Genomic DNA, 13,958 nt, shown 5'->3' with positions numbered 1-13,958 from the left:
TCTGGGCAGCCGCTTGTTGGGGAGGGGCGCCGGCCGCTGGCCACCACGGCTTGGGGAACTCACTGATCTGAGACACCGCCGGACCGGGAAGCCGCCTGTGGGGGAGGGGCACCGGCTGCTGGCCGCCGCGGCTTGGGGAACTTGCTTCTCCGAGACTCTCAGCTGGTCCGGGAAGGAGGGAGGGAGGGGCGCCGGCCGCCAGCCGCTGTGGCCTGGGGAAGCGCGTGCCGCTCGGGGAGCTCACCGCAGCGGAGTTTCGCAGCCAGTCCAGCCAGTCCAGACTGGGGTACGCTGTGTGTCCGTTCCCTGCCGTGGCCCCAGGAGCTGTTCTGCACTGTTTCTGGTCACCTAGTAGTTGCTCTGGAGGAGGAACTAAGATGCGTGCATCTTACTAAGCCGCCATCTTGGCCCCGAGCCTCTATACATTATTTTATAAGGTCAAAATTAAACTGGCTCCATGCTACTATGACGTTGACAAAATTCAGCTTTCAGAAATTCCTAAAGATGTGTTCAAAATCCTTGCGAGAGTAAAACTATAACAGGAAGAAAGAATTAAAGAGCTGAGTGGATTTCTATAATGTGAAATCTGAAAAAAAATACTCTTGCTGCTCTTCCTTTTCAACTAAGCCTCTCCCTCTCAGCATAAGAATATTACTGTTCTGGTTCCATAATCTGACTACCCTGAAATTCCTAATAGCTAGAAGATTTTATAGGAGTTCTTTTAAGGCCAATATGTATATTGCCACTACAGTTATTAGCAAATTGTCAGGATTTAAAAGAAATATGTTTTTCAATGATAATTAATAATATGTACAGATGGAAAAATCACACCACATTTATAGTAGTTCACAAATCAATTAGCAAAAGATTTATGAAGCACAGGGCCAAAAAAATCCTTGGAAACAGACAATCCAAACAAGTAAGCTTGTGCTCAGGTCTACCCACCTTAGACTTCGGGAACGGGGACGCATGGGCGTATTCCTACATCTGTTCTCAGCAGCAATACTTTCTGTGGTACAAAAATGTTTCGATAAGAAGTGTAACTCGTCTGGCGTTGGTTGGTATGGTAACTGATGCAATTTCTCTTGGGAGGAACAGGATGACTACAACAAATCAAAGTGCAGTTATGTAAAATTCTTCAAATGAGTTGAGATCAAAGCACTAAACTTGGTGACACCACCATTTTATACTGTTTCTTTTTCATAGTGTAATTGCAGTAACTATTGCCTCAATGGACATCCCGATTGCTCTCTCTGGGAGGTCAACATGCCTTCCAAATTTTATCTCATTTGTTAGAAGGAAAGTTTTCCAAAAGACAGTTTCTTCTCTGGAGAAACCAAGGCTCAGAAAATGGAGAGGGCCCAATTAAAGCCGAAGCAAGGAGGTGACCCCTGGAGTGAGAGTTTGGTGCATCTAAATCACAGATTAGTTCTCAACTGAGTGTGGTTCCCTAGTTTTGACTGTTGCTCATGATCAAGCACTGTGATTTTTAGGTCACATAAAAAAATCATATGATATACTAGTATAGAAAGAAGGTAATCAGAGCTCTTACATGCTGTCCCTTTGATATGGTCACCGTCAACATATGCCCTAAGTATAAAGGGGAAGATACTTTTTCAATAAGGCCACTGTTTTAAAAAATTGGCAGTTTTCCCATTTTCTTTTTTGGCTGAGATTACCACTTTAAAAAATAATAACAGCCACGATGGTAGTGAGTTTTTTTTTTTAATCCCTTATATGTAGATCTGTTTTGAAAATAGCTGCTCAGCACTAGGAGCAAGGTAAGGTAGATAAGGGAAAAAACCCTGCTTTTAGTCAGTCTGACATATATACATATAAAGGAAAGAGACTTTTTTAGTGAGAGGTAAATAATTCTATTAAAAGAGATCAAGAAAATTTTGAATTGCAGAAACATTGTGAGAATGGTTACATTTGAAAGATAACCACTCATTTGGGAATATAAGTTCTAGCAGGCTTTTCTTACTAAAAAATGTCCACAACTGTCATTACATTAAGACCACACTTCATAAATACTAAAGCACTACAATGCAGCAACACTAGAAATTAACGACTAAAGCTTAAAAATAGGGCAGGCCACGGTGGCTCAGTGGCAGAGTTCTCGCCTGCCATGCCGGAGACCCGGGTTCAATTCCCGGTGCCTGCCCATGTTAAAAATATACCAATACCTTGAAAATTTTAGAATGTAATGAGATTATTTAATAAACGATAAAGAGAACACTTCTTGAAAGATGTACAAGATACAACTAAAGCTCTGTTCAGAAAGTATGGGCATAACAGAACACTTTCACTATGAATAAAGAGAATATGTGAGCTAAAGAGTCAACTCAAGAAACCAGGAAAAGGATAATAAAAGCCATGCCAGCAGGAAATAGGTAGTGTTAGTAAAAGCAAAGATAAAGAAATTAGCAAAGAGAAAAACAGAGTTAAGAATCTGTACATATATCTCAAAGGTAAACAGTTGTTTACAGTCCTATATCCAAGATTTCAAAATCCAAAGCTTCAAAACTTAGAAACTTGTCAAGAACTTTGCAATAATCTCTTTTGGTAGCAAAACATCAATGGAAATGATGGGAAGCTATTTAAAATGTTTCTTTACTCCACTAAGTGTGTCACTCAGGTTGCTATAAAAATATCAATAATATATTAATAATATAATATATATCTGTTTGATTATGAGCTGCTGGATTGTTACATACAGTACAGGGATCAAGCTTATTAAAAAAAGTTTATAAAATCTGAAAGTAAATTTTAAAACACACTGGGGCTCAATGGTTTCAGATAAGGGATTATGGATCTGTACTGGTACAGAAACAATACCAAAGGATTTCAGGAAAGTCATTCTCTCTGGGAGGCAAAGGAAGGGGAAGGGGTTGAGTAGGGAGGTGCCTTGGCTGTGTCTTTAACATTTTACTTACTTAAAATTTAAAATGCATTAAAAAACAGTTGAACTAAATTTGGCAAAATGTTAACATCTGTGACACCTAAGAGGAAAATGTTGTGATGACTTCTTTTTAGCATTAGGAATGCGCCTAATATTTCCTGCTGGAGAATAAAACGCACTGAATGATGCAGTGGTGTAAGTAAGTGTTATAGACTACAACAGTGTTACAGGAAGTAGGAAGCAAGGAGTTTCTCTGGGGAGGGAGCCTCCCCTCATTTCAGCTGGAACAAGTAAGATAGTCATGGGATTAAGACGGTACCAGACTGGTCTGAGTGTGGGTAACTGGGAACAACTGCAGGCAAGCACAGTGACGTGGGGTGGATTCACAAGGCACTAAATGGGGCACAAAAAAGTGATGTCAATGTTGAACAACAAAGGGATATGGAGACTTCGAAAGCCAGAGAAAAGGACTGCCAGCCAACAGAGAGGAATGTGCTGCCCCCTAAGACTTATTTTCTTATTGCAAAGATACTTACATTGGTCAAAATGTCCTAGAGTACCACTTCTAGAAGAGCTTCAAGAATTAATATGGGAATTTCACAATAAACCGAGGCTTGTTACGTTTATAGCAGCTTCTCTCAGTGTGGTGCCAGTGAGTCTCAGTACCCAACTAGCTTGCAAAGGTCTTTTGACTGAACCATAAATCAAATCCACTATCAAAGGATGAAGATTTACACAAAATACTGTGCTGCCAGTGTCCAAGGCACTTAAGAGTATTTCAAAAAAATGTTCTGGGTAGTGATATTGTTTCAATAAGTATTTAGTCTCTGAAGATAACCATTTTGCAAAGGACAATATTTATATGCATACCTAAGTCTCTAGCTGTTATTTACTAAAAGCAAGATCATTTTATAGTGATTCCTCATACATATTCTTATTTGCATTCTTTCACTCAGATAATTTTTCTGTTAAGAAATATATTTGGGAATGTCTTTCTACTGGTGCAATTCCATATGAATTTATTTTAAAATTAAAACTATGACTTGAATATTACCATGGAATAGTTCCACATATTAACATTTGCAGCAAAATTTGAACTAAAAAGAAGCTGCAATACTAAGTATTATCTATGAAGACCAAACCAATTAATTTCATATGGCCAAATATTTCCAATTTCACAATATAGCAGTTTAACACCTGCCAGTTATTCAGTTTCCATAATATACAAAGGGTAAAGACATATAATGTTTACATTTCAGCACAAGCATTTCTGGATTTCAGCTAAAAGCATAATTATCTATAAAATTTAAACTATATTGCCAAAGTGTATGTAACTTAATTTGTATATCTTCTATATTTTTGTTTAAAAATTAATTAAAATGTCTTTCTGATAAATGACTGTTAACCTACGGAAAATAAGAGAGATTCAGAGCATATTTAGAAAAGAAAAAAATGCAACTTCTAAGGCAAACAAAAAAATGGAAGAAAATAACAAGTAGCTTTTCTTGTTCTCATTTACCACTTTTATCAATAACCAACAAAGAAAAAAGAAAATGGGGCTTTTGTGCAACAGCATCTTCCACAGATTAAACATTTTCCTACTTCCCTAGACCAAAAAAGTAATATTGAAGGCTAAAATTTCATTTTGAAGAAAAAAATAGCTAACCTGAGATCAACAGTTATATGATACTACCTTCTTCAGTAAAACAAACGAAGAAAAGCTGCCTTGTTCCTGATCAAAAGCTGCTAGAAACACAGAATATGTGTATTTGGCTTAGGAGTCTCCTTTTTAAGACAGATACGGAAGTCAGGGGCAGCAAAGATTAAATTATGCCAGGCAGGCTGGTAAAGTTTATTAATTACAAGGGTTGTTTTAAGAAACATGCATAAATTTCTTAAAAGAGTCAAAAGGTTAGACCACTTACTGTAAGCTTATTGATTAAAAAAAGGGGGTGGGGTGGGATTCATAAACAGCCTCTCAGTTATTTCTCTGCCTCGGATTTCTAATCCATAAAATAAAGAAAGTAATAGCAACTACCTTGCAAGGGTATGCCGCTAGGATTAAATGAGTCAACGCATTTAAGATAAGTTAGATTACGGTTTAGGACATAAATATTTGTAAAAAAATCATTATCTTTTAAAGTAGTCCCAAATGGGGTCTGGTTCTAGCCAGCTCACCCTTTCTTTACAGATTCACTTTAAAAGTTGTGTATGATTTACTAGATAGAGCTGGGAAGAAGGAAGAGCCTACATTAGAGAGATTTCTGAATCAACACCGGTGTAAAAGTTGACTGAAGAGCAATGCAAGGTGATAAAGTTGAAAGAAAAGAGGATTTGGAGTCAGGATACATGAATTCAAATTTCTGGCATGGGGAGGGTTAAATGTGCACGAGTGTGGGAAAGCTTCAGAATTAAGACCCAAACACTACTCTTTTAGTCTTGGCACTGAGGGCCTGGGGAAGAAGAGCGTCTAAAACTTAGAAAATCACTCCCTTTTTGTTAATCAATTTTGGCATTCACTTTTATACTAGGTTTTCTGTTTTTTCAACATTTAAAATGTGGGTCCAAAACCAGTGAAGTTTACTGTCAAAAACTGAGAGGATAGCTCTACCATCACTTAGGGACATCTTTTTCCATGCCATTTGGGATTTCTAAGCATCCTGATAGGAGGCCAATGTGCCACTGAAGGTACTCAAGCTTGTCAGGATGTTTCTCAAAGATGATCTAAATGGACATAAACTCACATGCCGTAACGAAATGGAATAATGGATTGGAAAAGAAATGACCTCTTCTCAATACAATACTGTAACTCCTATATAAGGAGATGGTAAAAAAAAAAAAGCAACTAATAGATTTTAAAAAGTAGGTATTAAAAGTGCTCCAGAATTAGATGACACCTGGGATTCTGGACACAAAATATAAGGCAGGGGTGATATCAGTTGGAGCTTATCTATTTAATTGTAGTTTCTTGTCAATTCAGGTATTATTAAGTGGTTTAATATGTGCTTGGCACAGTGCAGGCTGCTGTCAAAAACACAGTATATAGCTAGTCCTAAAAAGTAAACCACAGATTTTGACAAAACGGAGAAGTAAATTAATCAGAAGAGGCTCTAAAACCCTGGTGTGGTACACAAGTGTCCAAACCACCTCATTAGAGATTTATTGAATACCTACACGTTTTGAAGCCCTCAAATGACCATCTGGTTCCTAAATCTCTGCAGAGACAGTAATCCCACAATATCACTAATTCAAACTGAGAAATCATTTATCTACATTACTGAATCGTTTCCGGTGACTGCCAAGCCTCTTGTCGCAACGTTACGGTCGGAGGCAACAGTATTCTTATATCCTAGTTCCATCTTGTCTCTTCATTTACCTTAACTTTCTCCGAAGAGTAATTCTTTTAATCTATTCCTAAGAGAAAGCTCTTACCTGGAAGGTACAGACTAGTTTAAGACTTACCATTTTTTTTATTTGAAGGAGAAAAAGACAAAACAAAACACACACCTCTATCTAAACCATGCGAGAAAAAGATGCAGGCCATCAAAGTTTAATGGCATTTTTCAGGACTAACATCACTGGCGTGCAACCAAAGCAATAAAACCAGATTGCATTTTTTCCCCCAAACTACACCAAATGGTTTTAAAGCAAAAGCTCCCAATCTTCCCCAAACCTGCAATCCTGTGACTTTCTCAATTTATGCACCACAGTTTAAAAGCTTGCAGCAAAAGTCTGACTTTTTTATGTTTGTCAGCACATCATTTAATGCGTAACCTATTTCGAGCAGCAGATGTGCAGAATTTATCTTCTCCCTCTTACCAGGAAACATCTAGAGAAGACACTGCCTGCGGATACCTCTGTGGTAGCGAGGGAATGGGAAAAAGTCAGGCACTTACAGAAACCGTGGAGCTGGGGGTGTTTGTCCCGTAGCCAGAGGAGGGGAGGGAAGCCAGGGACCAGCGGCGTCCATCAGTCCTGTTGAAAAAGTGAATTTAGTTTAGGCCAACACTGGAGCACTGCTCCACGGAAACTCAGGGAAACCAAGCATTTTTAGTCAAACAAATGACACAAACGTAGTCTGTGAGGGTGTGGAAATGTTCGGCAAGGGTCACGGGAAACAAGCATTTTACAGCAGGTTGACTTTTATTTAAACAGAACCAATACACCCAAACAAGTAGCCAGTGGATGGGCACACTCATATTACTCAACTCTCACTAACACACTTTGACAAAATGAATACCAGGAATAATTACAACTGTCAGACTCAGCAGACGCAAAGGGATAAAAACAGGAGGGAAGAGGAAAACACTCTAATGTGGAAACTGCTAGCCTGTGGTGGACACTCCTGGGAAGGGTCTCCACGACACAGCATCCAGCCTGGAGGGGCTTTTGCTGCAGCCTTAGCCTGCCTATTGTGTTCATGGGAACAGTCCTACTCAGCACACCTAGTGGAGAAGGGGTTGGTGGGGGCTCACGGCTGGCTCGAGCCTGAAGCGGCATTAAGAAAGTGGCTGACCTTTTGCTCGGAATCTCTTAAGAGTTAATGCCTTCTGGCACGACCTGGCTTCACAAAGAGTTGTGGGATGAGGAGGTGCTGAGTGGGACTCCGGGTTATAAATTAGGGTCATTACAAGGGTCTCAGATGAGTTAATGCAGTAGAGGAGACAGCACTGCTGCTAAGAAAAGGGGACACCAGAAAGCAAAGTCTCAGAAATCTCTAGCATTCTGGAGCATTCACATAAGTTGAAGTCAACAAATTGAAGGACGTTAGACTTGAATTTGAGAAATGTCACAATTAAGTATTCATGTAAAAAGCTCACAGTTTAGCCTATATTTACATTCAAGGGAACATATAATAATAGGCTACCATGGTTGTTGCTTCTAATAAATGCGGATGGTCCACAAAGACAAAATGGAGAAATTCAAGTGGACAAGTCACAGAACTACTATGAAGTTAAGATTTTAGTAAACTTTACCTGTCATTTCTGTGCCCATGATTGGAGTACAATTGAGTCAAGTATGTTTTAAAAAACAGAAGCAAAATAAGATGGATGTAAATATACCAGAGAAAAGGAATTGTGAGAATTGAGTTGCATATGTTGCTTAAAAATATTTTTAAACAACTGAAAAAAGATTAGTTAGAGACTTAAGAAAGAATAATTATAACACCATATAAAGACATTTTGACTATGAATTAAATGGACATAAGTTGTTCCTATTTTATTTGGCTACTCATAAAAGACTTAAAAAATTCCATGCCTGTACTTTATACATAAAACCTCATCAATTTTAAAAAGTAAGGAAAGGATAGGATTTAAAAAGAATTATTCAGTTCATTTAAAAGCAATTATCAGAAACTAGTCTCTGGAAAGAGTGAGAGACACAATTTCCCCCCCAACATGATTTTGTTTTGTGATTCATTAACTCTCCTTTCCCTCAGGTATCAATGAACACATTTCAGATGAATGAACAATTCCAAGAGGAGGCATGTTCTTATTATTTCTTAAGCATAAATTATATTTGCTTACTCTGGAAAACACACAAGTAGAAAGATGTTTAAACAAGAGTGCTCTGTGCAGCCATGAACCAGAAATAATTTATGTCTCATAAAGTCACCCACATTGTGTTCAGGTACTCAAAAGGGGCATGTAGGACCATTGCGCTTTCATTACCATGACAACCGCACATGATAAGTTAATATACACAGTAGAGAGAATATGCGCTTTTTTTCCCCAAGAAAGACACCACACAAGTGCACTGCGGGTCGTACTAACAATGTTGTTTTTTCTTTGCAGTAGCTACCAATAAAAGGTAGTCTGAAGGAAAGACTACATACTTGCAAAAGCAACAAGGCTTTTTCAAAAAAAGTCTTTCCATTATTTTGGAAATCTCAAAGTTACTTTTCAATGAAATGTCAGAAGGAAACATCTGATGGGAACACAGGGCACAAAAAGATTACCAAAAACAAAACAACCCAAAACTCTACTATTTCACTAGTAGTTGCAAAAATATAGATTAATATAGTCAACCACCAGGAAAGAATGAAGTCCCAATATCAACCTGGTGATCACAATGACATTTATATTATAACGGTATGAAGAAGCAGCAGATTTCTTCACTTGTTTAATAATTCCAGTTACCTGGGGTGGTGCACTGGTATTCTCGCTGATGTTGGCAAAATAATGCAACTAATTAAAATGCACTTCTGCATTTAGAAGGGCACTTCTGGGGGAGTGACCAGCAGGCTGCTCTGATGACCGGAACTCAGCAGGTAAAGTGAGCCCTAAGTGTAGCTCTTCCAGTCATCGGTTTAAGAAAAAATATTCTGAGATTTAACCTGGTGAGTAACGACTGAGGCACCGAGGAGAGACCCATGCTATTCATACAGGACTCCAGACTTCCAATGGAAGTGAAAGCAATTTACGATACGTAAAACTTCCACAAGTTCTGTGAAAGGCAGGACAAAGCTATTACCTTCATCTCACAACCAAGAAAAAATTTGTCAAATAATGCCAAAATCGGATGAATTATAAATCAGTATCATAATTATTTGAGAAAGTATGTGTCCTTGCTTCAGACAAAAATCTACTTTACTCTGATGCTCATTTTCATCCTTTTATTTTAATCAGTATTTAGCAATTAACTAGGTTATTTTACCCTAAAAGATGTATTAGAAAATACAGAAAGCAAGCATTGTGCCATCATGCTTTCCAATCTGTAAATAGACTTACATCACAGGGGTTATCTACTGGGAGAGCATTACACGTGGTTCAAGTAAGATCAGAAAAGATTAATAAGCCAGTAAACCTTTATTCTCTTACCCAAGTGTAATTTCAAAAACAGAGCAATATTTTTTATATCAATGCTCCATTGAACTAAATTAATAAAATAATGGAATGTGGGCATCTCAAAATGGCATTTATTCTTAAAGGCTCAGAAATGCATACCAAGCGGAATGGAAAGGTAGACTCCTGAGTGGAATATCTGTGTTTCCTGGATGAAATTAACTCTGAATCAGAAGGGAAAGATCCCATATGTAAAATTTTAGAATATATCAATCTGAGTTTTTATAACTAACGTGTGTTTCTCTTTACTGGAATAAAAGTTTAAAAAGATGACCCATCATGCCCTACTTTAAATTAATACATTTTGAAGGGTGCGGAGGGAGCTCCACCCAGAAGTTCATGCGAAATGAACTAGAGGCTTCCCGGAATAATCTTCTGCCACAGTTTAAGGTTTATTTGTCAAAATTAACATGCCTGGGGGTTTGTGTATTTTTTTAATAGCAGAGTAACCAGATTCATCTGTCCTCCAACCACCCACTTAATTATCAGATTCTCTTCATTTTATCAATGTGGCAGGATTAAGAGGCTTGATTTCTGTCATGTTTAAATGCACACTGTAATGAGATGTGTATTCATCTTATTACTTAAAGGAATGAAATGCATCATCCCCTGCCCCACCCGAGTTTTAGAATGTGCTTTAAAGTCTATGGAGGGCTCTTGCCTATCAATTTTTACAAAGATTTTCTTTCACTTGGAATAGTAGTACCATCATGAATTATTCTCATTGGGTGAACATAGGCTTTTTTTTATAGTGCTCAAAGAGTGAAGTCAGAGTGGAGGAAAACGAGAGGTGGGCCTCCGTAAGTTCTGGAGCGTCAAATATTGTTCATTTTGTATCTTCCCCATGTCGGGGGCACCAGCACCATATCCACACAGGCATTTAACACAGGATGGGAAACGAACTAATGAAAGCTTAAATAAATAAATAAACCAACGAATGAAAGAATAAACATTTTTTGTGTGAGCCACTTAAAAGAGAATTGGAATTATAAAGAACTAGGAAGGTGCTGCAAAGGTTCCCTTTCCCTGCATTTAGCACAAGAAAATATATCACAAGTTGACAAAATGTAGTGAGGGTGCTTCAAGTTTTGCTGGTTAGTGAGATGTGTTAGAACAAATATACATTTCCTAACCCATTTACATGTCTTTATTAAGTGCTGCTCTAATCCATGTCAGAGCATGGTTAGGTGTCCGAGGAAAATTTAGCAAATGCTGAGGACATCTGGAGCACAAACCGAATTCACTCTGAGTATTCATCCTGGCTGTTAAGGGCCCTCTGTTTACTGTTTCCCTGGATGCAGGAGGCCAGGATATACATGTGAGAGGGGAGAAAGGGTCCAAAGTACGAGCCTGATAGGCTTAAGTTTCCTAGTGTCACACAGAAACACCTAGGAGATGCCTTGGGTAGATTTCTCTGGTTTGACTAAATCTAAGAACAGTATCTGTGATTAAAAAGATGTGACAGCAAGTGACATGTCCAGCATCCTCTGAGCAACAACATTTCTTTCTGTTTTAATGACATGGATATGAAACATGCATCTTTGCTCTTTGGTGCCCAATTCTAACCATAACGGGAAGGGGAAACAGAAGGCATGCTATATTCCTGCATGGCTTGTTCTCAGAAGACCAATAAATTGCTGGCTTAATGATCTCAAGTAAAGGGTAACTTGGAATGTATACCTGTGATCCCAAGAGACATCATTTTTTTTGTTTTTGCATGGGCAGGTACCTGGAATCAAACCCGGGTCTCTGGCATGGCAGGTGAGAATTGTGCCAATGATCCACTGTTGCACCGCCCAAAAGAGGTCATTCTTGTAAAAACTATTTCAACAACAACTACAAAAACATTGCACTACTGCACATAGATGAATCAAAAACTTATGATATAAATTCAAACAATTCAGTAAAAATCTTTTGAACACCAACCACGTACAACACACTGGACTAGTGATGGGAGAAAAGCTGAAAACGGTAATTCTCTGCCGCCATAAGGAGCTTACCATCTACTAGAGACAACGACAGGTCCACAGAGAAGTATAACTGTAGCATAAGGCACAGACCATTATCAAAACTGTTAAACAGGTGTGTCCTAACAAAGCTTTGGGCTGCTAAAAGACGGACTGGGTTATCTTTGGCTAAAAGAGAGTCAGAGAAGACCTTAGGCTCTCATGAGCAGGACTTCATAAGTAATATAACACTTTATATCCTACTCACAAGACGCTCTTACCTCCGTGCAAATGAAAAATGGGCTGAGGCACTGGGGGAGAAATTTCTTGGACTATCTTGAGGGCTGTTTCCTATAGAGAGAGAAAGAAGAGAATATTTTACAACATGATTTTCCTTTTGTATCATTATTCATTTCCAGAATCTTCTCCCAAGTACTGAGTTTCTTTACATTTTTGTAAATTATTCCTCCTTCCCCCAAATAAAGTTTCAGTTTTACTTGGAGCAGGGGTTACCTGGAGCTCCAGCACAGTTAGCAATTCTGAGTGTGTAAGATATATGTGAAGAAACACATTCACCCACATCACCAATCAGCAGTCCTCCATGTATTTAATAATCCATGTCTTGGGATGTTACCAGATGCTAACATTTTAAACAACAGGACAGATGGTAAAGTATATGCCTGTAATTGGGGGAGGGAGTGCTTTGGGGGACGCAGCCTTAGTCTTTTTTATTTAAGGGAGCACGAATAAAAGTTTAAGCTCTTGAAAACAGACCCTCATGTTCTAAAACACATATTTTAAAGAAGGATGTGTCAGACTCATTGTAAAGTGCTGGGAAGAGTCCAGGAATTTGGTCTTATTTCTAAAACGACACAGCTCCATTGGAGCATCGCCAGAGGGACCCAGCAGGATTTGTCCTTGTCAATATTTTCTTGACAATCCCTCTGCTCTTACACAGCTGGACTGTGACTGGCCATAGCCCCACAAAGCCCAGCAGACCTCACTGTCCCCACCCCGGAAGACAAAGGCTAAGGAGGCGGCTGCCTTCAGAGGTGGTGTGGGGCAGTGAGCGCTCACTGCAGAGAGGGCAGCTCCACCGAGGGCTTGTTACTCCCTCCATCAGACCATTCACCCTGCTGCAGATCATGGAGGCAGCGTGGCAGGCAGCTGGTGAGGGCAAGTTCGGCACACTCCACACCACTCTGCATCCCTCTGTTTGCTTAACCAGACTGGCCGAATTGTCTGAGGACAAGATGGGACTGCAACTGGTTTAAAGAAGGAGAGGAAAGGCTGCAAATTAATTCTGTACCTTCCCGACAAACAGAAAATAAACCAGGAAGATTCCTTAACGGTTGTCATATTACTGGTCTTTTCATGAAAATGACATTTGTAATTAGGTATAAGGAATACAAGGCTTCAGGTTAAAGTCAGGACCTGCTATAAAGATAAGCAATTTATTACCCGTGTGCAAAAAAGAAGAGGCGAGCACATTAAGGAGGATAAATTTAGTGTTACCTTGAGGACTTGCAGCCTGGCTACAGCGCTACTGAAATTTCCCAATTAACTTAAGGCTGCAAATTTTATAGTGATGTTTCAACAGATGCCATTAACTTGATGACAGCACAATCAAAGCCATGTTAACTGGGAAGCGCTGAGATGCCCACTTCTTTATGGATAAAGAATCAAGAAGAATTCCCCCCCTGCTGCAATGAAATGCATCATGCTTTTGCATCTGTTGTTCCTGGGCCCCTGCAGAAATGGGTTCTGCTTGTGCTATCGGTAATCCTGGACCCGATTTCCCCCTTTATCTACACAGCTAAGCTACATTGTTTCAATTCAACAACCTCATCCCCTCCCCTTAGCTTGTACACTGCTTTTCATCTTTAAGAGATCTGGGTCACTTCAAGATGGCTAAGACGTTTCTTTCCTAAAGGGAATAATCTAATGCCAGAAATCTTGATTTTTGGGAACATGCCCACTTTGCTTATACCCACAGAGCAAATTATCTGTAAGTTATTAGGAACAACTACCACAAAAATATCGATTGTTTGAAGACAAGGTATTTGAGAACAATCCTTGCACCCCTACTCACTTAGAATGAAATAATAAGGCCAATAAAACTGTGTTTTTTGTAAAGTAAAGGCTGTACTTGGAGAATCACAGGGACAGAGACTGGAACAACTAAGGGGAGTTTATTAAGTATTTTTAAAAATCAGAAGAAGAGAGTGACAAGGAATGAACTCAAAACCTTTTTCATTTCTAGAG

The 13,958-nt window shown here is 39.0% G+C and overlaps 1 protein-coding gene across 33 annotated transcripts in view; it reads right to left on the bottom strand.

The window, feature by feature from the left end:
* The window catches only part of MAST4 (microtubule associated serine/threonine kinase family member 4), a 632,749-nt gene that overhangs the window by 70,257 nt on the left and 548,534 nt on the right, over positions 1-13,958 (bottom strand). For all 33 annotated transcript variants that reach the window (XR_013158026.1, XM_077117360.1, XM_077117394.1 and 30 more), the window contains 3 exons: positions 11,975-12,044; positions 6,799-6,877; positions 946-1,103 (listed from right to left, as the gene is read on the bottom strand). Coding sequence is in view for 32 of the 33 variants with exons in the window: in XM_077117360.1 (XP_076973475.1) it covers positions 946-1,103; positions 6,799-6,877; positions 11,975-12,044 (307 nt within the window). In the remaining variant the exon portion in view is untranslated. The remainder of the gene's footprint in view (positions 1-945; positions 1,104-6,798; positions 6,878-11,974; positions 12,045-13,958) is intronic.

This window comes from Tamandua tetradactyla, chromosome 9, assembly GCF_023851605.1.
Source record: "Tamandua tetradactyla isolate mTamTet1 chromosome 9, mTamTet1.pri, whole genome shotgun sequence".
NCBI lineage: Eukaryota > Metazoa > Chordata > Mammalia > Pilosa > Myrmecophagidae > Tamandua > Tamandua tetradactyla.
Note: the sequence above shows the minus strand (reverse complement) of the source record. Positions and strands in the feature narration are given on the sequence as shown.